Genomic DNA, 26,358 nt, shown 5'->3' with positions numbered 1-26,358 from the left:
ACAATTATTAAAATTTTTGATGTAAGAAATATAATAAGACATTGATCCAGATAATTTTTACAACGATTTTGGCCATATACGTTCAAATTTTAAATTTATTTTTTAAAGCTAATTATAAATTCCCTGATATATGTCTAAATTAATAAAAAAAATAATCAAAATGATAAAATTTAATGCATGAAAATATTCTACCTAATTTATAACACCATGGCTGTTACTGTAAAATAGAAGTTTTTCATTAATTTATCTGGCAGTAGATAACATAGAAATAATATATATAGGGAAAAACATGATGTTTTTTAACAGCGTACCTTTTTGGCGTGGAAATAAACGGAAAATAAAATCCATCGGGATGCCAAAAATCAAAATAAGTCGAAGACCTTTCCTTACCAGAAAACTGACACGTATGTGTAGCTCTCTAATTAGCACATTGTCTTCCTGTGCGGTCAACCCAACCCCTCCCCCCTTCTCCCCTAACTGACATCTCGGTCCGTGTGTGTTATCACCGTCAACAAATCTGTACTGATTTCTCACCTGAGGTCCATTAGTAACCTCAAATACTACCTGGTTCTAATGAAACGCATCGACTTATTTTCGGGATTTTGTTCTTAACTTGTTTGAACAAACTTATCAAAGATTTAATTCAAAATATATTAAATAATTGTGCAATTTATAGATTAAAAAAATCATCTCATCGCTTGAATGTTGAATAAAAAGGGGAGAATTTTCATTAATTTTGAAAAGAAGGGACACCGTTACGAAGTACGTTCATTCGAGGATCTTGAAAATCTCCTTAAAGGGTAAACGAATTATAAATAACCAAAACATGTGAGACATTCATCAAGACTGCCACTTACAATCCCAAGGACACAAAATATCAATTTACGTATCATATTATATTATATGTAGCTATTAAGCACTACATTTATGTAAATATAGCACTATTCACCCACTTGCTCTCCTTTGATTATGTCATTTGGTTTCTTTTTGTTCATGGTGATCGGTCGTTCTTTTGTACATATGTCATTTATAACTGAATCACATAGATTTCCATTTTTGTTTTGTACTTTATTTTTTTGTCTTTTTACCCCAATTTTCTTTTGTTTTTGTTTGTTTTTCTCCATTTTCATGTGTTCACAGTCTTGTATGTATGCTCCTCTCAATTTACGATATTGCTCTCACAAATTATACCTTGCGGCTCTACAATCTATTTTAAAAGAAAAATGTATCAATATTTTAATCAAAGATAGGTAATTCTATCGAGCAATATCGAGCCGCTATTGGTAACTATTACTACAATAGCAGATGTACGATCCAAAAAGTGTTCTTTCCTTTTTTAGATGTCAAAAATCTACATTTATATTTGATAAATTCTACGAAGAAATGGTTTAAACTACAAAAAATGTGTGGTATTTTTCAAAACTTTTTGCACCTGCAATTTTGGTTTCAATTATTTTTTTCTTGCATTTTTTGTCAGGGGACATTGAAATAAATCCGGGACCTACAAATGATCAAATACACACATTGGACATCTTTCATTTAAACATCAGAAGTTTACGACATGAGAATGAAAATGTAACAGCATTAATTACGGATTTTGATATTTTATGTTTCACGGAAACACACTTGGACTCAAGTATTTGTAATAGTGACATTATGATTGAAGGTTATGATACAATTTTTCGCAAAGACAGAAATTCTAATGGTGGGGGTATCATTATCTATGTTTCCTCATGTTTTCGTGCTATTCGTCGCATTGACCTTGAACCTATGTCAATCGAATGCGTCTGGATAGAAATAAGTGAACCTATGTTACAACGCACTTTGAAAAATTACGCACTTTGAAAAAAATTTTTCAAAGTGCGTTAAAATTTGGGACCAAGCTAACGCACTTTGAAAAAAATATTTTTTTTTCAAAGTGCGTTAATATCGACCATATAAACGCTCTTTGAAAAAATGTAAAGATTGATCAATATTCCTTCAAATAATCAGTATGATAAATAACAGATCCTGGTTTAATAACTTTTTTATGATAAAGTCACTGTAGGACCTGAGATATTGACGTTTTAAATATTTAAAGTTTTGATAAAATAAAAGGGAAAATTAAAGGGTCTCGAAAAAAAGAGTGACGATTGTTTAAGTTCACTAATTCGTTTCTTCTTTTTTTTTTTAATTCTAGTCTTTGATAAGTAGATGTTAAAGGTGTATAGGGGGCACTAACAGAGGACAGCTTCAAGCAACTTATCATTTATCATAATAAAAAGGGGCCAATTTGATTGCTCAAAACTATGAAAATTCTTTCTCTCTCATACGTTTTACTGTACTTAAAAAATTATAGTTTTCATCTGTTTTGATTAACTCATTTATTATTGAAAGTTTTCAAAGTCATACCAGTTAGGTAAATAGTTACATAATTATATGAATGCTTTGAGAATAGCATACACATCGAGACTGGGCGAAGGGCCAGGGGAGGGGATGGGGGATAAGTCCCTCCTCTTATTTTGGAAAGATATATATACATCGTATAAACATTGAAAATGCAGCATACCCTTTCTAGGTTTATTGCTCCCCTACCCCGTTTGTTACCGACACCTATGTATTGGAAAGATAAAGATTTAGACTTGGGGATCTTATACCCTTCTTCTCCTCCTTTTGACGGGAGTAAATCAATTCATTTTTGAGGTTAGGGTTAGGCTTAGTTTTTTGAAAGAAAAATAACAAATAAAAACTTTCCATGAATAAAATATGATTTTTTTTTTCCAAGTGCGTTAAGTGTCTCCATGGTAAAATGTATTGATGTAGACTCTTAACGCACTTTGAAAAAATATTTCAAAGTGCGTTGATTTGGTCCCAAATTTAACGCACTTTGAAAAATTTTTTCAAAGTGCGTTGATTTTGTCCCAAAAATTACGCACTTTGAAAAAATTTGTCAAAGTGCGTAATTTTTTCAAAGTGCGTTGCCACAAACCTACCTGTAATCTTTTCCTTTGTTGTATATATCGTCCACCCAATAGCGAAAAATCCTTTTGGGACAAATTTTTATGGTCAGTTGAAAAAGTATCAAGTATATCCAACAAATTTATAATTGTAGGTGACTTGAACGTTGATTTCCTTTACAATACTCGCACACTTCCTATTAAAGACATCATGCTGAATTATCACTTGACAAACACAATCAGCGAACCGACACGAACTACATACACTTCGAATACTCTTATTGACCCAGTTTTGATCAGCTCAGACCTTGTAGCACTCCACTCAGGCGTGATAAACACAGAGAGTACACTAACTGATCATAAAGCAACTTACGTTTTTCTAAAATCTAGTATCATCAAAAGTCAACCTTATGTTAGGAAAATATGGGATTACAAAAATGCTAATATAGAAAAACTTAATAACCTTATAGAAAATGCTGACTGGGAAAATCTTATTTGCAATGCAGAATCAACTGATGAAGCTACCGAAAATTTTTCAACCAAATATTCAGATCTCGTTAGGGAATGTGTACCGGAAAAATCAGTATTAATAAGACCTAAAGACAAACCTTGGTTTGATTCACTATTAAGGAAAACCCATCGGGAAAAGAATAGATTGAGACGAAAAGCACAAAAAAGTGATAAACAGAGTGACTGGGATAATTTTAAGCATATAAGAAATAAATTTAATAACATGAAAAAACATGCTATTGAAAATTATCAAAATACTCTTGAATTACAACTAATTGATTCAAGTAAAAACAACTCTAAGCTTTACTGGAAACTTCTAAGAGAAACTTTTAAAAGTAAATCAACCACAGACATCCCCCCTTTACAGTACACATCTGCATCAGGTGATGTTAATTTTGCTTTTTCTGATGAAAATAAGATACAGGTACTCAACACTTACTTTGCTTCAATTACATGTGTTGATGATGAAACGACTGAATTACCTAAAGAAAACATTGAGTGTAATAGTGCTTTTGACAATATCTTTATTTGTGAACAAGAAATTATTGACATTTTATCTATATTACCTGTCAATAAAGCCATTGGAGAAGACTGTATTAGCCATAAAATGTTAAAATCAACAAAATTATCTGTTGTTAAACCTCTATGCTTATTGTTTAACCGTTCACTGAAAGACTGTGTTTTTCCAAAAAAAAATGGAAATTAGCTAATGTGATCCCTTTGTTTAAAAAAGATGATCCTGCAGTTTTATCTAACTATAGACCTGTTTCATTGTTAAGCTGTGTCAGTAAAGTGATGGAACGTATTGTATTTAAACACTTTTACAACTATTTTCACTCTAACAATATTTTTTATAAATACCAGGCTGGTTTCTTACCTGGTCACTCTACTGTATATCAGTTGTTAGAAACATATGATAACATTGTTAGAAATATTGATGAAGGCAAATCCTGCTGTATGATTTTTTGTGACTTATCTAAGGCCTTTGACCGTGTTTGGCACAAAGGACTCTTATTTAAATTAAAAATGTATGGTGTAAAGAAAGATATGTATAGTTGGTTAAAAAAGCTACTTAGAGAATAGAACGCAAAGAGTGATATACAAAAACCTGGTATCCCCTACTGAATCCCTTTATGCAGGTGTTCCACAAGGCTCTGTATTAAGTCCATTGTTATTTTTAATTTATGTGAACGATGTAGCTGACAAGATGTCAAGCTTTTGTAGACTTTTTGCTGATGATAACAGTTTGCAGTATGCATCTAGATGTGTCAAATCTATAGAAGGTCATTTGAATAATGATCTTTTATCTCTTGAAGAGTGGTCTATAAAATGGTTGCTAAGATTTAATCCCTCTAAAACTAAGGTTGTATTTTTTAACACAAGAAAAAACAAAGAATTTCCAAAACTCCTTTTCCAGGATAGCCAATTAGAATATGTTCAAACTCATAAGCATCTAGGGGTAACGTTTTCATACAACTTAAGTTGGTCATCTCACATTGAAATCTTGCTGTCTAATGCATACAAAAAATTAGGTCTTTTGAAAAAACTTAAGTTTAAAATAAATCGAAAAAGCCTTTCACTTATGTATACTTCATTTATCCGTCCCCAACTTGAGTACGCTTCAGTTGTATGGGGTGGTTGTCTATCCATCGATTCTGAAAAATTAGAAAAATTGCAACTACACGCAGCTCGGATTGTTACTGGACTAACTATGATTGCCTCTAGAGACTCTTTGAATTTCAAAACAGGCTGGGAACCACTCAGCGACAGACGCAAGATCCAAAGATTAAATACCATGTACAAAATTCACAATGATTTAGTACCAGATTACCTATCTGAGATTATACCTGATATGCGATGTAATGCTTCTGCATATACAACAAGAAACTCACAAAATTATAGTATACCTGTATGTAAATTGCAAACCTACAAATCATCATTTGTACCAACTGTAATAAATGAGTGGAATTCCTTACCACTAAATACCAGACTTTCGAGCTCTTTGTCTGTTTTCAAAAGTAAAATTAAACAAAAAACAACAGAAGCTCCGCCATATTTTAATTTTGGTAAAAGACGCAACAATATACTGCATACACGGCTTCGGCACAACTGCGTGCTAAACGCTGATCTTTATAGATGTAATATAATATCTAGTCCATTATGTTCCTGCGGTAAGGTAGAAAATACACATCATTATTTTTTCTCGTGCCCTAACTACAACGAGGCCAGGAAAGAGTTTTTCGATAAGTTCTTGAGATTTAATAAAGTCCATATTGTTGACATTCGAACTTTACTCTGGGGGGATACATCACTCAGTATTGCTGAAAATGAATATCTATTTTCTATTGTACATTCTTATATTCAGCATTCTGGTAGATTTAACTGATTGTACGCATTTTTTTTCTTTAAAAACCATTTGTATAAACAATAATGTAGCAGTCTATATATGTCCACAATGAGAGTTTATTTAATTTACTTGTTATTTATTTTGTACAAACTGTTGAACACTTCTAATTCATCCTGTTATAATATCTCATGTACGGAGAGGGCGATTTAAGTTTTTAGAACTTGTGCCCAATCCCATTGTTTATATTTTGTGCAATAAAATATGTTCAAATCAATAAAAATTAAAATAAATTAATTTAATAAAATGAAGTCCCTAAACTCACTCCGCTGATTTATTTCATTTCGTACCATTTTTCCATTATGTTTATGTAAATAAGTCTTTTAATGGACTTGGAAAAAAAAATACTGCACTTATTGTTCATGCACTTTCGGATCATCGGGTTTTCTACGTAATACGGACAAAGTTAATTCTAGGAAACAATTTCATTGATCGTAGAAACAGATTAAATAGTTCTAACATTCTAAACTAGGAAAATTAGCTCGCATTATTTTTTTACGGTATCCTACTATAAAAATAAAACAACAGAATTAAGTCGTCTGATTCCGCCGTGACCATGCAAGACAAGTAAATACACCTTTCAATTTATAGTTTTAATCGATTTCATGCCATACGTATAAAACTTTATTTAAGAATTCAATATTATATTTGGCTATTTGGTTAGATCTTGTTTATCTAATTTTAAATTGGTTACGGACTTTCAACATCCCGCCCTTCAAATATGCCTCATATGAGATTACCGGGTCAGTCTAAAGTAATTCTTAAGGTTTTATTTAATAATTCATTTGCAGAATTAAACCTCTTTTTTTGTTATTATTAGAAACAGTACACACAGAGTTTAATAGCAATGATTTATAATTATTTAGTCAGAACAGTCGCATTTCACTCTATTAATATTTGTTAATTAATTTTTCTGTTTTGTATTGTAAAGAAAAAATTATTTAGCCATTCAATGTTCGTTAATAAATACCAGGTTTTAAGTATCTGATATATAAATGTTTACATGTACATTAGTCAAAGCTTAGCGTAAACGTACATGTGCAATTGTAGCAGATTCATAGTTATAACTAAATGACTCCTGATAATAGAAATTATGAGTTTAAACATTTTTATTTTTCTTATTTCATTAAGTTGTTTTTCACTTCTTTTAGTTTCTGTAATTATTTAATGGTTTTAAATTTTCAAACAACATATTAATTGGAATCATTTCAATGTTTTATAAACAAGACGATGTATATCAATGAAGGACTTCTTTTGTCATAATGTACATGTATTATTTAATTGTTAACCTTGTTTATAAAACACATCAATTGTTTAAAAATGTTTAGGTCAATAATGGTCAACAGTTAAGGATGTAAAAAGATGCCTTTTTCTTTTGCTGTGAGTTATTTATGACTATTAGATATTTTTTATTATACATGTAGAAATGTAAAATTGTACTTGAGGGTTTCCTTTTATCTGTGTAATTTTTTCAATCAAAGAAGGTGTCAACCATTCGATTTAGTGTTAAGTCCTAAGGGGTTATGTTTATAGTTTAAGTATGGTCAATTGGTCAAGTAAATAAATAAATTACATAATTAGGAAGTGAGAAGATTAACCGTAAATTAAATTTTTATGCACGAATATAGATTTTGATTGGTCAATACCTGTGCAGGGAAGCGTGGAGTCTCCGATATAGATTGTTTCCCCTACTGGGATCCATCTGATCGGAGACGGCAATAAAACAAGTTACACTTTAGTTACGCTTTCCCTGGTTGTATATATTTTACAGTCATCCCAAACCGTACTGGACTGGACCCTTTTGACCCAGTCTCCTGTCCAGTACGGTTTGCGAAAGCGTAACTAAAGTGTAACTTGTTTTATTGCCGTCTCCGATCAGATGGATCCCAGTAGGGGAAACAATCTATATCGGAGACTCCACGCTTCCCTGCACAGGTATTGACCAATCAAAATCTAAACTCGTGCATAAAAATTTAATTTACGGTTAATCTTCTCACTTCCTAATTATGTAATTTATTTATTTACTCGACCAATTGACCATACTTAAACTATAAACATAACCCCTTAGAACTTAACACGAAATCGAATGGTTGACACCTTCTTTGATTAAAAAATTACACAGATAAAAGGAAACCCTCAAGTACAATTTTACATTTCTACATGTATAATAAAAAATATCTAATAGTCATAAATAACTCACAGCAAAAGAAAAAGGCATCTTTTTACATCCTTAACTGTTGACCATTATTGACCTAAACATTTTTAAACAATTGATGTGTTTTATAAACAAGGTTAACAATTAAATAATACATGTGGGGGGGGGGGGGGGGGGGGGGGGATTGATATACATCGTCTTGTTTATAAAACATTGAAATAATTCCAATTAATATGTTGTTTGAAAATTTGTCGTCATGTTGCAGATTTTATTTGAAAAATAAATTATGTCAGAAAGGACAATATTCTCATGACACAGTTTACATGTATTAATGCAGAGCGCCATTATTTTAACAATTATTTAGATTTCCATTCAAGAAATTAATTTTCCTGAACTGTTTAGTTCTTGATAGATCAATCATGTTAAATTTATTAATTTTGTTAAAGCCGTTTTCTTTAAACCTTTCTTTCGGCTGATGTTCTACTTGTATTTTTATTTAAGATATTACATGTAATATTTAATTGCGACTTTTGGATACATCGCAGATTGTAAGCTTTAGATATCTAATACAAATATTTAATTTATTGAATATATTTCTTCCGTGAAATAACTTGGTACTTGTAGATAAATTTATTAAATATAAAATTAAAATGTATATTTTCCCATAAATAATAAATATGTTTATAGAGTTTCAAAATTCATACACTTGAGAGGAAATAAATAAAAAATACAGTCTCAATTTCATAATAATCCATTTAATCACTGTCATTTCTTTATAATATATAAATAAACAACTTTTGTAAAATTACCACAGAGATCTCAAGTTCTTTTTTCAATAATTTAATGTACTTTATAGTTTAGATTTGAAGCTCTTCAAGTATTTAAATTAAAATATAATCTAATTTAAATAATCTTTGATCTTTGTATTTAATTTAAAATAATCTTTTCGTCTTGTCAGAAAACGTTCCGCATTTTGAAACAATCCTATCAGGTTTTGCGTTTATCCTATCGTGAAGATCGTATATCAGGTCTATCGTGTTTTGCGTTTATCGTGTTTTGCGTGTATCGGGTTTTGCGTTTATCGTGTTTTGCGTTTATCCTATCGTGCGTGTATCCTGTCCTATCGTGCGTGTATCCTATCGTATCGTGCGTGTATCCTATCGTATCGTGCGTATATCCTATCGTGTCGTGTATCCTGTAAAGAATAACGATGCGGGTACTGTATGGTATTCTAAGATAATGTTTTCAAATTACTATGAATTATAAATGTCAAAAAACAGAGTTAGAAAACAAAAACATTTAAATGCGATAGTGCATGTAAAAGCCGTTGTAAATACTAGTAATGACCTCGGTAATAATGAATGAAAAATGACCAAGTGTAATTTTTCGACTTGGAATAATGACACCTAGATGCAGAGAAAAAAAATCATTTTTGTTGAAAAAAGAGCCCTAACGTTCATTATTTATTAAATGGTACTCTAAAAATTGAAAAAAAAAACCTTATTAGCAAAGTGATACAAAATTTACAACAGGTGTATTATGTCAAGGTTTGAACCGAAAAATTATTTAATTTTTTTATGCGCTTTAACTTTTACGAAACACTTAATGGTCAAATAAAATGCAACAAAACAGCATCAAATTTACATCCTTATTTCTGTCTATCAAAATAAATAATATTGTGTTCTCATAACTATAAAAGGATCTTAAACACTACCAAGGTGTGGTTAGGTGCCTAGAAGTAGTAAGCATTCCCTGTTTATCCGTCACGTCTGCCATGAGCCTTATAAATAAATTAGTAAAACTAACATTCTATTGTCAAAACAATTTTGACAGGATTATTTATACGACTATTGAGACTTTAATCGATGTTGTTGAAACCCCATTAACATCTACTTACATGCGTCAGTGAGGAGCCTGCCGCGACTTAAAATTTAACCGTGCACATACGTATCGAAAAAGGTGGAAGATGTAAAACATCATATGCAAATGCTAGCGGAATATTTCTACATAAATAGGGAGAGTTCACAATAAAAACAGTTGCAATTATCCCGTTTGTTAGACAATTTAATTGTTGGTTAAAATATTTTCTATAATCAGTAGACAAATATGAAGCAGAGGTAGAAGATATTAGATATCCACTATTTAAGTTATTTTTTACTTGACTATACAATGTCAAGTAGTTAACTTTTTCTTTATTTTTTCATTAAAGGTAAATTTTAAATTCTATGAATATTTTTAGAATCCTCAGGGATGTTTGTTGTTATTATATCAATAACACCATGGATCTGTGCTTTCATTGCATATGTTGTCTATAAAAGATGCAAGAAACCTAGGTACAAAGGTAATCTATTTTTAAAATCAATTAACCAATAATTAATTTTGATTTCATGATATTTGTATAAAGGTTGTATCTTTTTTTGTAATAAAAAATATGTTAACTTTTTACCCCCCTCCCTGCAAAGGAGACTAACAAAATATGACTTCTATATTTGGTTTAAATTCATGACAAAGAAATGTTTAAAAATCGAATCATTCAGTTTAAGTTCGTTGTTACCAAAAATGACTCCAAGCTTTTAGATACCAACTTTAATTTTGATTATCCTATTTGATTAGATATATAAAATGTGTTTTTCCGTGTACAATCGGTGACACTTCTACCTCATATATCATTGACATATCTTATAAGAAGCTAATTCAGAGAATAGGTCTTCCATGTTTAAGGAAAAAATGAAGAGAACGTGCAGATGTGGGGGGGGGGGGGGGGGGGGGGGGTCAAACAGGGCACTTTCAATTAGGCGGAAAAACTAGCGAGTTATGGTTAAAATGTAAACTGCAAATACTCAAAACCTTCTTCTGATATCGAAAGGAAATGAATGTTTTTTTTTATTCACATAGGGAATGTATGAATTTAAGACATTTGTCTTTTGACCTAATGATCTAATAATAAATAGAAGTTGTCCTTAAGCTATAATAAGTTGTGGTATAAAGTATCATTCCAAAAGCTCTCAGGATATCGCGCGGATGAAAGTATTTAAAAAGACAAAATATTTGAATTTATTACCTTGACATTTGATCTTATGACTTCAAAATCAAAAATGGTCTATCATGGACCATGCCAGTTTGTTCTTTAAATTTCACAGCAAAATTCAAATGTTTGCGAAGACCAAATATTCGACGCACATGCGCGATAGTAAGTTAGACTGGAATTATAGTCTGTTACAGAGTAAAGTCTGTACCTGATTTATCTTTACATGTAATAAGTAAAAATATAATAAGATTTGACGCTTGTTACTTTCTATTGTTTTTTTTCTGAATAAAGATATATTTACAAAAATGAAAATAAGAATGAATAAATATTACAAAACAGAATCAGAACTAATTGTTTTAATTGAGTTTAGTTGCGTCCAATCAATTCACCCCTCTCCAACAACTATTTACAAATGATCGTTGAACAAAGCAAACAAATGTTAACAAGTGTATTCAGATAATTGTTCCAGAGATTGGTTTAGAAAAAAAATAATATGTACAAGCATGACTATTAAAAAAGAAGCACTGTAGTTCTGTTTGATTTCAAATATTGAGATGTGAAACACCCTTTATCAATTATTTAAAATATAAACAACGTTATTTAGTTTACATGGCGTTATGAAAAGCAATAATGCTCTGCTGGCATAATAATGCTAGCGCATCATGGAAAATATCCCAGCAAAGCGATTGCTATCCATAATGCTACATTCAGGGAATAATCGTTGTTTATTACCTATACTTGTATTAATTTTTTTGGATGTTGTCAAGAATATCAGGAGAAATCATGGATTGCGTTAAGACATGGCTGCTTGTCTCCAATAACGAAAAACACATGGTTTATGATAAAATCAGTAGAGTTGCACCTTTTCTCTAATAAATCACAAAGAAGTGGTGTTTGCATTTACAGTACTTAATCAAAAAAATGCTTGTTCCCATAGACCTCAATACATTCTTAATTAATTATTTACTCTTAATGTATATATGATGACGTTTGTAATAAAAAAAAATCTTGCTAAATCATTTTTATATTCTAAACTGTTTTGAATTAATTTCAAAGTATATAATACAGGATTGTTATTTAAGAATAGACAATTATATCTTTTTTATGAGTCGGATACCTTGATGAAAAAAAAAAATGTGATTCGCACCGACAAAAATACAAATTGAAGGAATGGGGCTAAAACTGTGTCCCAAATTCTTTCTTTGGAATTAATCAAAATAAATTTGATATTTAACCTTTATAACAAATGTAATATGCATTTACTTGTCTAATTTTATGACATGACACTATGATGACAGTGAATTTACTTGGGTGTTATTTACAATTATTATAAATATCTTATCAAGAGGACAAAAAATCCAGTTTATGTTCAATATTTTAAACACGTTTTTATTAAAGTTATTCCTATCTTAAATGTATACATCTTGTATTTTGTTTCTTTCTTGTCTGAACAAAACTGAATATGACTACGTGTAATATGGAATAACTTGTTAACTATATGTCTATCAATTTACCATTAACATTTATAGGTACATTTGATTGCATTGAGACATCGCCTGTATGTCAGAAGTATTTTGGTTCCTTTCAAGTTTTATTCCTAAAAGATCTCAAACTAGTTTGGCACAGAAAAGATCAAAGAATTGAAACAAAATGTCCTATAATTATCACTTGTTTTACGATGTCAAGATTGTCAGACGACGTAACAGCAGCTCTCGAAGGCCTAGAAGTTGCGGGTATGTTTTGTTTCTTTAAAATAAAGAGCCACATATTAGCAAATGTTCTTGTGTGTATGTTTGCTTATTTTCATTTTTAAATTATATATTGGATATGTTTCATTAAAACAGGTAATTCACTAATGCTAGTGGTGCTGCAAAATTGTCTTCAAGGTAGAAAACCATCCAGAATGGCAACTATGAAGACGATCAGTGATACAAGAATAAATGCCGTAGTTAATGTCCTAGTCTGGGAGGGAGAGGCGTATTCCTGTGAGATAAACAAGATGGCTGCATGTGATATCAAAACATTTCTTTTCAGTAAAACATAACAATTGTTGTAGACAGCCTCTAAATAACTTTATACTGTGTACACGTTGGAAACTTTCTGTACCTTTATTCACAATGTACGATGTACTCGAATGTTAAGGGTGAAAGAATTTTTCAAAAAATATTTCTTAAAACATCTGTCGAATAATTATATTCATCAATATAATGATATTTCAATTTAACCGCATGACGTTTCGGCCGATTAACCGTTAGCCGTATAAAAATACGAATTTTCTTAATGTACATGACCTTTTTTTAAAAGAAGCTTTATTCATATAATTGAGAAGACTGATTATGTCTTGATATAAAATCATTTTATTTGTGGGAATTCTTGCTATTAAAACCTCGTATCCTTATAGATGTATATTAATTTTTATTTCTGCCTCAATATAGAGTGGGGAAAATTAAGAAAACCAGAAATCATGCCTGGCAAATCTATGATATCTATGATGCAGTGTCACCATTATTATAGGTGCCCAGGATTAGAGAATTCAGAGAATTCGTGTCCCCCGCTTAGGGAAAAATTCGGATCCCCCTGATTGAGTTTGTAGAATTATTAAATGTTTACATGTATACTGAAACAAAAAAAAAAATACATGTATGTCAATATGCATATGAAGATTTGATTGATTATTCTTTATTATGTGTATAGAAGATTCTTTTTATATGGGTTATCTCAGATTCCCTATAGACAAAAAGATAAATATTTTTATTGTTTATTATGGTGCATCTGGCCGCGGTGATTCATTGCAGGGGCTACCACAGGGCTGCCCCTCAAAACAATCAACAAACAATACAAAATATGTGACGGCCCAAAATTAGGTGGATCCAGCACTGGGTATGTCACAAGTGCGTGGACGTCACCAAAACATGTACAATATAGTCAATTACCCTTAAACAGTCAAGTATTATCCAATGCCCACTAATCAATATATAAATCAATATTGCATATTCAATTTCAATTCAATGTACAAATTCAACAGTTCAACTTCAATATAACAATCAACCAATGTAATGTGCTTGATGTGTTGCAATCCTCCAATTGCGTTGAGGTGCGTCGGAATACGCCACTTGCAAGTGTCATAACCATTGATTGCTGGTTTAAGCCAATCAAAAAGGTTATGGCACTGCAACCGCCAAAAATAGGGTGCCAAGAACCATGGTGGCGGCGGCAGTACCCCAACACAATTGGTCATCACGACCAGGGCCTGCTCAATACTTAAGATGGGTATGCATGACCCTTACCAGACATAAATTGCTCGATTGCCCCTTGAAAAATGTTCAACAACCAGTCCTCCCCCAGTTGCGATAAATGTACCCCATCTTCGTGAAATAAACCCCTATGCTCCCCCTCATGTTGTAGATGCTTAATGTATGCCCCACCCTGAGCTGTAGCCACCCTAATTGCTTCCCTGTTAATTCTTGTCCTGGCCTTTTCCATCGCTTTAACATTGCTAGAGTAACGCCATACACACCTGGGGAGCATACTTGACCAAACGATTTTTGAATTTGGAAATAATTTAGATACCTATGATAATGTTTCTTTGAGATGTAGCAATAAGTCCAACTTTAAAAGGTCAATATTGTCCCGAAGTGACCTATAACAAGATTGGGTTGGTCTTTCAATCTCTGCAGGAGCTTGAGCTTAGGTACTAGTTGGCTCAGTATCATACCCCCATAGCCAAGCCACCATATGTGTGTTTAGTACATTAAGATTGTGACCCCCTGTTCTTGCTCTTGCTGTTAAAAAGGCTCTGTTCACAATTGATGATCCCACGATCCAAACTTTAAAACTGTCTAAATTAAAACTATATGCATGTTAAGATTTGAATGATAAATGAATGTATGTACAATAAGCATTAGAACGCCATCTCCCCGAATTTTGAATAACCTCCCGTGATGCCCCTTGCTGCGCTAGTGTTGTTGCTGCCCCTATGTGAAATGAGTGCGACTTATAATTTCTACTATCAATTCCCGACATATTAAGAACTTTCTCCAATATTGAACTGAACTGGAAGCGAGTTAACGGTTTAGTGAATAATGGCAGAACAGGGGATCCATACCTATGGGACGCTCTTGTAAATAAACTTGCATTGCTTTTACCGGACATGTTACCCCATTAGATGCCTGAATGCTTAATATCACTCCTATATCCATCTGATCTGTTTTTGACTGTCTAACATTAATAATCACTTTATTGGCGAATAATGAAATATCTTCCACTTGCAAAATGGTTCTAACTGTATTTTCCTTAGATAATGTAATTTCACCTATTCTAAGGAAGGTATGAAACGTGAGCAAGAAAGCTGCCTTATATAACACTGTTTCATATGCGATGTCACAAACTACTTGAAGTTTCGGTATAACGACACCTTATATATCTAATGTAATTGGTAAACGACTATCCCCCCCACCAGGATTTGACCGCTTCAAGCCCTGCAAAAGTTTTTTGCACTACAAAGGTCTTTGTCGGGTCATCTAGGCCTTTACCTTTACAACTAAAACTGATTGCTGTCATATATGACTTGGCTCTTGAGTGTTTGTAACCCCATAATGAGAGTTGGACAATAAACATATGTATGTTTCTATCTGGTAAGTGGGGAACAATCCTTTATGCTTTGCGAAAATTTTCGAAAGTTTGCATCCCCACTGAGTATGTTTGCCACGTATTTGCTGACATATATGCATTGAACAAACGCTCTACTTCATCTTATAGAGTAATATCTGGAATTGCTCCGGTATGATCTGCGGCTCCGGGTCTGCTGCTGGTGGAAGACGCCTGAAAATCTCCCCCTTTTTGCGGGATATTGATTTCTTGTTTAATAATTATGTGAACTAACACTATATTGTCTATGAAAAAATAAATATTGCAATTTTTCCCCCATACAAGCACCGATAACACGATGGATATCAACTCCGAAAAATGTAATATCCCTCAAAATTGCTGAATTAGCCCAATCTGCAGGCCGCTGAAAAAGACCCACTCACCCTTGAAATAACACCCACATCCTAACTCTACTGACCCTGCACTGTCTGTAAAAAGTTCAAGTGCCCCGGAAGAACTCCATTGACTATCCGAAAAATAAAGCACCCCATTAAAGTCTTTAATAAATTCAAGCCATGTTTTCAAATCCTCCCGCATTGGCCTAGTTATTCTTAAGTGTAGGTATGGTTTGTCTAGTCCGCGCATTGCATTGTAAAAGCGCCTATTAAATGCTCTACTTACCGGTATTGCCTTACTAAAAATAATCAATTTGCCCACCAAAGCTTGTAGTTCTGACAGTTTATTTTTTCTTTTCCTACCCTAAATTGAAGGAGTTGAGTAAGTATCTCAACTTTATCATGGGGAATTCTAATTTGCATTTCAATACTGTCAATAAACAGGCCAAGGAACACTAAGCAAGTGGTAGGTGCCACTGTCTTATCCTTATTTAGGGGAACATCAATATCAACACAAACCTCCTCAGAAGTTTGCATAAGCCTTTTACAATCTTCCGTGTTGGCCCTACCAGTAAAAATAAAAATCATCCAAATAATGATGCAGTGTTTCCATCCCAGTTTTATCCCTCACTACCCATTCTAAGAATGTTGAAAATGTTCCAAAAATTTTGTATGAAATGGCACACCCAAACGGTAAACATTTGTCGAAAAAGTATTTCCCATTAATATACATTCCCAGTAAATCACCTGGATAGACCCTAAGAAGCCGAAATGCACTTGTAACATCACATTTTGCAATGACTGTCCCTTTTCCCATTTTACTTATTGTTTGTACCACTGTGGCGAATGTTGTATACTTAACAGCAGTGTAAACCGGGTGGATATTATGATTTATGCTGATTGACGGTGGGTATGAAAGATGCATTATCATTCACCAACCCATCAGCTTTCGGAACCACTCCTACTGGGGATACGTGCAAATTGTGTATTGGTTGATTTTCATATGGGCCTGCCAACCGCCCCTTCTTCAATTCATTATCTATTTTTTCTTGTAAAATATTGGCATGTTGAATTGCAGATACTAAGTTTTTGCTAAACACTGTACTGCGTGGGCCTGCATATTGTAACTTGAAACCCGTGATCAGACCTTCCCTTAAAAAATGGCCGCTGATTTATCAGGGTAGTTTTCCAAATATTTCAGCACTGAATTAATTCTTATTGGGGAAACGCCCAGGTCCCAAAAGTCTTGCTTGTGGCCCTGGTTGCCTTCTAGCGTAGAAATGGTATGGAGTTTAAAACTAGGGTTGCTGAACTGCTGATGCATTTGACCGAAATGTACAATTGATATTCGGAAAATTTTGAGCCGGAGTTGCTTGTTCATTTACGCAAAGTAATGCGGGGTGCATCTCGCTGCACTTCGTACATCGATGTGCATACGTGCACTGCAATCTGGTGCATTTACCCTTGTAATTGTAATCAAAGCATTTGTAAAACGTGGATGTCCTTTGATTATTGACTGCTACGGAAAGTGACATGTAAACAAGCCCCATTTCTTTTTCAATTACCTCCAAATTACCATATGGATTTAATGCCATGCGTAGTCTAAACTGCTCATCATATGTAACCCAACCCTGTGACTTCTCAGCCCCTATTCTGACATAATGCAAGTATTTGAGCAATTGCTGTGTTTTATTTGGGTGCGCTGTGAGATAAATACTTGAAAAAATCAAAAAGGCATTCGTCCTCTTTTCAATTGAAGTGATTTTTTAGCGTGCTTTGGTTGAGTAATTATTTGGCCCTGTGTATCTATAGTTAATGCGGATACGTGTAACTTACTCGGGTCCCTAACTAGTAAATTAGCAAAGTTAACATACTCTCCGTTAGCTATTTTTGTTTGGTTGATTTATCAACATGATATCCTAATTGACTAATTGTTTTGGATTTGTCATACCAGGTTGAAGTAAACTTGACAACACTATTTGCATGCCAATGCCACTCTCAACAGTATACCTTTAGAACTGCTACTTTTCGCTCATGAAGTATTGGCATTCATTTCCGGTACCACGGCTGTCTGTGGTTGTATTACAGCATTGTTGGGTAAGGCTGTTTGGGATGTTACGGAAATACCAAGCTGGGGAAGTTCTTCCACCTGTGATGTCATGGGTGCATTAGCTGCTGGGGTTGTTTGTAATGTCGGTGCTGCAGCCGAGGTTGAAACTTGCTCAGGTTGAACCGTGGGCTGCAGCGCTGCCATCCGTGCCTTTTTTGCACTCCTCCGTGGAATATTTATCACACTGTTATGAATGGATTAAGCAGCAAACTCTCTAAAGCTTAAGAATTGTATTTTTTTTTTCAGAAATATGTATTCCTCTATTTAATGCTTGAACCTGTTTCATCAAACATTTTTTGATTTTTGAAGGTTTGCAATCAATAAATACTTGAAATTTAAACTTTATTGGCATTCATCTCGATTACGATTTTTTGTGGCATAAAATATTTCTACGCTGTACAGGAAAGATGGATTGTATCTAAGCCTCAAAGAAAAATAATTTTGATAATTTTAAATTTTCGTAGTTTGAATTATAATGATTAAATTTCTTTTCTCAGAATTTATTAATGTGTAAACTCACGACTTTTTATTCAAAACAAAAAACCTAACGTTAAGGTGCTTTGAACTTTCATTCTGTTTGTTAGTAAAAAGGCATGAGTTAACAAATCGATAAATTCTAATAATAAAAAAAAGAACGTCGATGAATCCTTTTCACAACGAACTCTATATATGTTATATGTAAATATGTATTTATATTCTATATAATTCTATTCAAATTATCTCTCTTCAACTTTACATCCATACTTTTGATAAGCTTGTGAATATGCTTAATTTTTAAAGAAATGTTTGCCAGTATTTCCAATTATAGCTGTATAAAAACGATAACTCTTTAATGAGACAACGAATAAAAAATGCGTTTAATCTTCCGCTCTGTACAAATATCTCAAGCTGTGACTTCAATAAACTTATTTCCTTCCTCGAAATATTTGCATACAAGTTGCTGGTTCCTCTTTAGCGGGTACCGATGTGATATTATAAAAGTAAACCTAAAAAAAAGCAACGAGAATTGATGGGGATTTACGAAATCGTGTATCATACTTTTAGGTTGTGTAGTTTTCTTTGAAAAATCTTTTTTCATTGAATAATTGGAATCTCTAAAGACTTGGAGAAAAAAAAAACATTAAGTGTAAATCATTTTTCGAATTCAAAATAGGCACAAACGCTGAATATTTAGTGGTTGGCTTGATCATGAAATGAAGTTTAAATATGTTTCAGAAGAAACATATTTGTACGACCGAATATACAGTATTATATAAGAAATCATTATTATACAGGACTTCAATAACTCAATTTTCCTTCAAGCAAAGCTAATAAAAAATTTACCATCGCAAATATGAACAACAGAAGATTATAAAAGATTATTTTCTGTCATTAAATTAGTTGATTAATAAAGCGAACGAAACAGAGATTTCATACAAAGTAGTTCGAGGTAAGTAATAAAATTATCAAATTACTGATTTCTTTTATCTGTCTATGATTTTTTGTTTAGATAATAGTTATTCTGTAACATATATTTTTACCGAAATGTTCTTTTAATTTAAACAGACATATGCATGTACTCAGTAATGTCAAAATAACGGCGTGGTGAGCAGCAATAAAACAAAGCAATTTGTTTTTTGTTTGCGCGTACATGTATGTGTGGTTTTCTATGTGTGTGTGTGTGCCCTCGAAAGTCAATTTTTGTTCTTTATTAATATTGGTAATATACATGTAAGATATACAAAGCAACAAAGCCACGCGATATATAATTGCTATTCTACCTGACAAACAGCTTATTCATTGAAGATCTCGTATTTAGAAAATGCATTGGGATGATTTTCAAATCTAATTATTAGACATGTGTGAAAAATTCTCGAGTGGGATGTAACATTGTATAGCAACAACAAATATTAGACCATGATTTTAAAAAATCCGTTTTTCAAAGATAGAAGATAGATAGAAAGATAGAAATAAAATGAAACAAGCTTCGAAGAGGTCACGAACACCTCCTTTCACTTTTATTTTTTAAAAAAAGCTTAGAAGAATTCGCTGGGAAAAACGAATATATCCAAAGTAATTCAACTTGATTTTCATAGCTGCTACTATAAATGTTTTAACCGTTTTGCTGTTGTAATATTTCATCGAAATTTAAAAGGAGCTAGACACAATTGTATGGTTTACATTTAACATTTCTGTGTTTTTATAGAAGAAAGGACTTTAACTTACAAAAAATCGTTTCTTAATTTCAATATGACAACATTCTTCTCTATTAGGTTAAAGCTGAACACGACTCGTAAATAGGCATAAACCATTTTTGATAGCATTATCTACGATACATCAATACTAGGGTATACTCGTCGCTTTCGTTACACCTGACTGCTTTATTGTCACAGGTATCGGCGTGGAATGGCGACCCGTGTTCGTGCTGGTTATTTTGCATTACCTTTGTTTATATTTTATTGAAGTAACCTTTGTCTATGTTGTTTGTATACTGCTCTGACTTGTACTGCTATAACTGTAAATTTATTTGGTATCTTACTTTCCTGCATTAGACGAAGCATTACGATATTATTCTCGCTACCAAGTCCTGTATAGCATACGTCCGTCTACACCGGTGTCGACTGATTACACTGAACAGTCTCCAATTCAGGCCCTATTTATATGGGTCTGCAGGGTAGCGAGTCTCGGGAACTAAAATGGCGGATACATTTCTTTTACGAATCGTGTTCAGCTTTAACAGGTCGGAGAGAATACTCGAAATCGGGTATTATCCGTGAAATCGCGTATAATACTCGATATTAGGGTATCGCTGAATCCGCGAAATCGGGTATAGGAGGTGTAAACACCTAATAAAACTTAAAGAATGGGATGGCGCATGTTGCCGAGTTAACTGTCATCTAGATACACATGTTTTCTAAAGATATCACTAGCCAAGTAAGAATTTGGATTTCAAGATTAATGCGCTCGGGACAACAAATACCCGTGGAGCTCAGTACATTTCATGATCTGCACACAAAAAGGCGTTCGATTTGCTTTATATTTTACCTTATGTTGAAAGTATATGCATCTTCCTAATGTTCATTCCCAACACAACAGAATTGTAAAGTATCAGAATTCGGGAATTTATAATAATTCCACATCAACACGACAAACATGAACAATTTGTAAATAAATCCAATTATACGGAAACACATTTCATACACCAGATATAATGCCATGTATAAACAAGAGATTGTCTATTCTATCTAATTATGCGTAATTAATTACTTTCACATTCATCTTGTGCATAAAATCAAATTTATTTTTGAATGTATAAATAATGTAATGATAAAAATGTCTAAAATTTCGGCTAAAAGAACCATCTTTCTCTTTTTTTGAAAATCTTTTCTTTTTTTATTTATCATTCAAACATATTTGCAGAATATGTCTTCAAAATTTTAGCAGAGACAGTGATAGTTTCAGGAATACAATTTATGAGAGAACATAACTGTTGATCGTTTAATTTCGCTAAGTCATCAATATTTTACCATTTCCTGGCGACTTCAAAAGGGAGGGGGGGGGGCTAAAGGCTTCTTGACCACCTCTGACAAAACAACCTCGACTGTGTTATACATGTGTCTAAAAGACCTCTCTTTGAATGTCACGGTCGGTTAAACTCGGTCATATATTTTTAATCGTAAGGAAGAGTGGGGGGGGGGGGGGGGGGGGGGGGGCTAGGTTCGAACTTTAGTACCTTAATTTTTCTCCAAACACCAAAACTTTACCCATTTTTAGCCTATACTGCGAGGTGTCTGTGGAAAGTGGGGGGGGGGGGCTTTACCTATGTAACAAGGTTCAATGTATATACTAAGTATATATTGGGAAAAAAGTGGGGGGGCCCCCTAGCCCCCCCCCCCCCCCCCCCGGTTCCGACGCCTATGATAAAGAAAGGGAATGGCTACAATTTTTATGAAATTTTAATGTCCGATGAGGAATTATATTCCCAAAAAGTAAGACAAGAGTTTCCAAGGCAATTGAACACTCCATTATTTCAGATTGTTCATGAACATGTTCATAAACGTAAAAACTATAAGAAATGTGAAAACTTAACTATGTAATTCATATATCATTATGATTGTACCTCGATCTATATTGAGAATTTCAATGTATTTTAACTTCATGAAAAGATGTACACATTTGACTTTTATTTATAACCCCCCCCCCTCCCCTTCAAAAAAAACACGAAAATCCTGTTCATATGACTTCTCGCTCTCAATTTTCACAAAATGCATAAAATAAAGGTAAAATAGTATATTTTTTATCGATTAAAATGCAACCAAAAAATTTGCGGTGTCTTTGAATTAAACATTTCATGCTAAATTGACATAAAAAAGATACTCCGCTTCAATTAGCTATTTCCAAACTGTTTTCCCGTGCGTATTTATTTCATCTTATTTTATTTTCTTCTTTATGGTATTCTATAATGGCAGAGATATACAATTATGACTCGCTTATACTATACTCTCTAACTGTTAGGAGTAATTTATATTTCACGAGAAAGGGACGCCATACATTTTTCAGTAAAAATACATAACACGGCGTTAGTCGTTTAATTTCTTTAAAATTTCACGTTTTGTGAATAGTGCACAAATTAGAAAATTAAGTATATGGAATACTTTAATGGGAAATAAAGACAAACGAAGTGTAGTTATTTGTTTTTAGAAATTATATTGAAAAATGATAACGCCATTGTGTCCTCTTTGTTACCCCAGCAGTGTTTGTTGTGTGATTTTAAAGTTATTTGAGAACCTTATGAATTAGGTTTAATAAAAATAAATCCACAAGATACTGATGTACAAGTAACAGTTACTGGCATAATGCGCCGTTGCTTTATTCTTTAGTTTTTATAGAAAGTTGCACGGAATACCCGATTTCGCGGATTCAACGATACCCTAATATCGAGTATTATACGCGATTTCACGGATAATACCCGATTTCGAGTATTCTCTCCGACCTGTTTAAGCTTCTGTGTTTGTAAATAGGAGACAAGCGCTGTTATTTAACAAGTTAACCGAATGTTTTAAATTTGTTTTCTCTGCGGATACCACTGATACCACTGTCTAACAACAAATTTGAGTTGATTTGGATTTTCTTCTACTCTAAATTTCTTGAATTTTGATTTAATATATTTCACACATACACAACAAAACATACTTTTCTTATGTATTAAAGATAAAGTTTACTTGGTGAAAGTTCATATATACATGTATATGTAAATTGAATGCATTATGGAATTCGTAGTTAAATAATCTCCAGACAAAAGAATTTTCAGTTTTGAAATATTTTAATGAACAAATATCCAAGGGATTCGACACCGTTCCAAAAACTTAGATAGTTATCTCCAATACAAAGAAATTTCTAAAAATGATTTTATAATAATTACACATGTAGATGAGTATTGCTTTAACAACAATTTCTAAGGAAAACTAAAAGAAATATTTACTTCATTTTTTTTAAGTCTCTTTAAATTTTGATACACACTAGCCTTATTTTTACATTCGTACTTAATGAAAAAAAACTTTACAGATAAACATACCATAAAATTTTCCAAGGGCAGAAATATATTCGTTAACTTTTTCTCCTACCTTTGTAAAGCAAAATTTTGAAAAAATGCATTTAAACATCAAAGTTACTACTCCATTCATTAAAATCATATCTATATATAATTGAGCTTTTGGAACTAAATGAGAGTATATATGATTTGTGTAAGAAAGCTATGAGGGAAAAGTAAGAGGAGAACTAATGGTATCCCTTCTGATGGATTCTTAATTTTTATTAAGTCGGACATTTGTCCATTAGCTTATTAAGCATACGCAGATTGTACGCTTGGAATGATTTAGACGTCGCACATAGTATTGGGATTTGGAGTTTCGTAACATGTAACACTGGAACGATGGACGCTATATAAATTAGTATTTTTGAATTTTTTTTTTTCGGCTGCATGGATTTTTCTGCCAATTTGTATGAGGCTTCTATAATGATCTGTGATGATGTCACTTAACATTTATTAAAAATTTTCAAATTTACTGGCCGATTCCGAATTTTCGAATAATTGGGAAAACTTCGTACTATGCTGTGATATTGACAATTAGCAAGATCACGCGACCAAATCAGCCCCAATTCCGTGGGCGACGTCTTAATGATTGAAGGAAAAAGAGATATGTACTATTGACAACAATAGTTGATATTACAAGGTTTTAATTCCGTTGCTACATTATGTTTTAAGTATTCTATTCACATGGTTCACCCAACAGAAATCGTTTCCACTAGACTGGATATGAAAACGTTCATTTTGTGACAGTGTCAAGAAATGTGATATATAATTTACTCTATAAATGCACGTCGTACTCTGTCAGTGTGTGAATGATACTATAATGCAACTTTTTTACAGTTTAAATACGTACATGTTAGTATGGGATGCTGTATCAGTTATTCACAAATTAGTGACAAGGATTTAATGTCAGCTATACCAGAAAGTACAACTAAGCTGCATTGCAATAGACGTAAACAGGCGAAGCATCTGGTAAGCAATCACAACTTATAGACAAACTATATGGAACTCTTAGCAGATTTAACTTCTAGTAAAATATGAATTAGGCATGAATTTAAATGGACAAAACATAAATCCTTGGAGAATTACTTCCGATTATCATTTTATTTTTAAATGTTTGAAATTTTACAGCAAACGAGAAGACTAAAGAGGGAAGAAATGGGAAATAGAGTGAAGGATAATGAAAGGTCAAACAACAGGAAAACGGTAAGTGAACATACACTGTGTTAAATAATATTTTCTCCCTGGTATTTGGGAAACCAAACGAACAATCAAACGTAAACAGTAACAAAATAAAAGAAAAACTAGTAATAAATTAAAACAATGTAGTAAAATTTTTTAAATTAACAGAAAAGAAAACATTTGTCATTGTAAGAAAAAGGTTTGCTTAAAATATATCTATCGTGTTAGTGTCTTATCACCCCCTTTAGTACGTGAACTGTTGTCTCTTTTTCATTGTTCATGAATGTGAGAACCTTCTGCTCACTAGCTTCTTTTGAATAATGGTAGTATAGTGGTATAATTTCAACCAATTTCTAAATAAATATCGACAAAACTACATGTACTTGCACGGTGAGTATTGAACTCATGAAATGATACAATGTTCTCTGCTTCACACTTAATTTAAATCGGAAAGTCCATGGTTTGATATGGGAAACCGGAAACAAGTTTCTGACCAAAGTAAAATCAAAGGTAACAATGATACTTTGTAATAAACAATTTTTGAAAGCATCATTAAATTTTCTTGAGTGCTATAGAAAGAGTTTCAGATTTGAGATGGATACCCCAAATTTATAGTAAAAAAACGATTATAGTGTCCATGTTTTGCAATGGTAATCACAAAATATTTGTCCGATCAAAAAGTAATGAAATTATGTAACAAAGATTCAATGAAACTCTCCGTAAATTTCATTTATTGGTTCGTGTAATAGAGAAGTCGCAGATAAGAGATGATTACCTTAGTGAGACGGAGGGACACCCCTATCTCTATATACCCCTTGGCTGTTCAAGTTTGGGGTTTTATTACATGCAACACAATGACAAGGTCAATATGTACTGATACCTGCTGAGAAAACAGGAAACAACATTGCCTTTGACTGTAAGGCTCCTCATTGAAATTGTATGTTACAGTTCTAGATTTAAAGCGTTTAAATTTTAGAAATTGGATTTCATTCAAATGGTAATGTAACTTCTACACAGAATTTTATTTTTAAGGAGGGAATTATTCAAAATAATAAAAATATTTGTTATATTCCCAGCAAAGAAAATTAATTCTAATTAGCATATATAAAAGCATATTAGTATCCAAGACTTCATCAAACTCTACTTAGGTTGAAACTTAAACCAATTTATTCTAAACATAGTAAATTGGTTGCTGTATGGACTCAGGACTATAAACACTGTTTCAATAACTTGACATGTAATGAAGTGAAGAAAACTGTATTATTCAGATGTACATGTAACATTTTAATGCTACAAAATGCTATCAAAGTGTTATCGTTATTTCATTGCAGCACCGTGCTTATCATGTGTTTTTTTTTATTTATTTCCCAAAAAGACATCGAGCAATGCCCCAATTGAGAATTCATATCCATCAAGTTCAAACCAGAGTTTCCTTTCTGAAGAACTTAAAATGCCTAAAATGGTTAATGAAATTCAAAGTAA

At 32.6% G+C, this 26,358-nt stretch overlaps 1 protein-coding gene across 1 annotated transcript; it reads left to right on the top strand.

Moving 5' to 3' along the window:
* The first annotated feature begins 10,243 nt into the window (after positions 1-10,243).
* LOC134240209 (uncharacterized) lies at positions 10,244-13,418 on the top strand. The gene is made up of 3 exons (XM_062722310.1): positions 10,244-10,346; positions 12,563-12,766; positions 12,878-13,418. Exons 1-3 carry the CDS (start codon positions 10,256-10,258, stop codon positions 13,075-13,077), a joined length of 495 nt encoding a protein of 164 aa, XP_062578294.1. The 5' UTR covers positions 10,244-10,255; the 3' UTR covers positions 13,078-13,418.
* Positions 13,419-26,358: the final 12,940 nt, after the last annotated feature.

The sequence above is a fragment of the Saccostrea cucullata genome, unplaced genomic scaffold, assembly GCF_032062105.1.
Source record: "Saccostrea cucullata isolate Sc308-1 unplaced genomic scaffold, CSIRO_AGI_Scuc_v1 ctg1057, whole genome shotgun sequence".
In the NCBI taxonomy this organism is placed as follows: Eukaryota; Metazoa; Mollusca; class Bivalvia; order Ostreida; family Ostreidae; genus Saccostrea; species Saccostrea cuccullata.
Note: the sequence above shows the minus strand (reverse complement) of the source record. Positions and strands in the feature narration are given on the sequence as shown.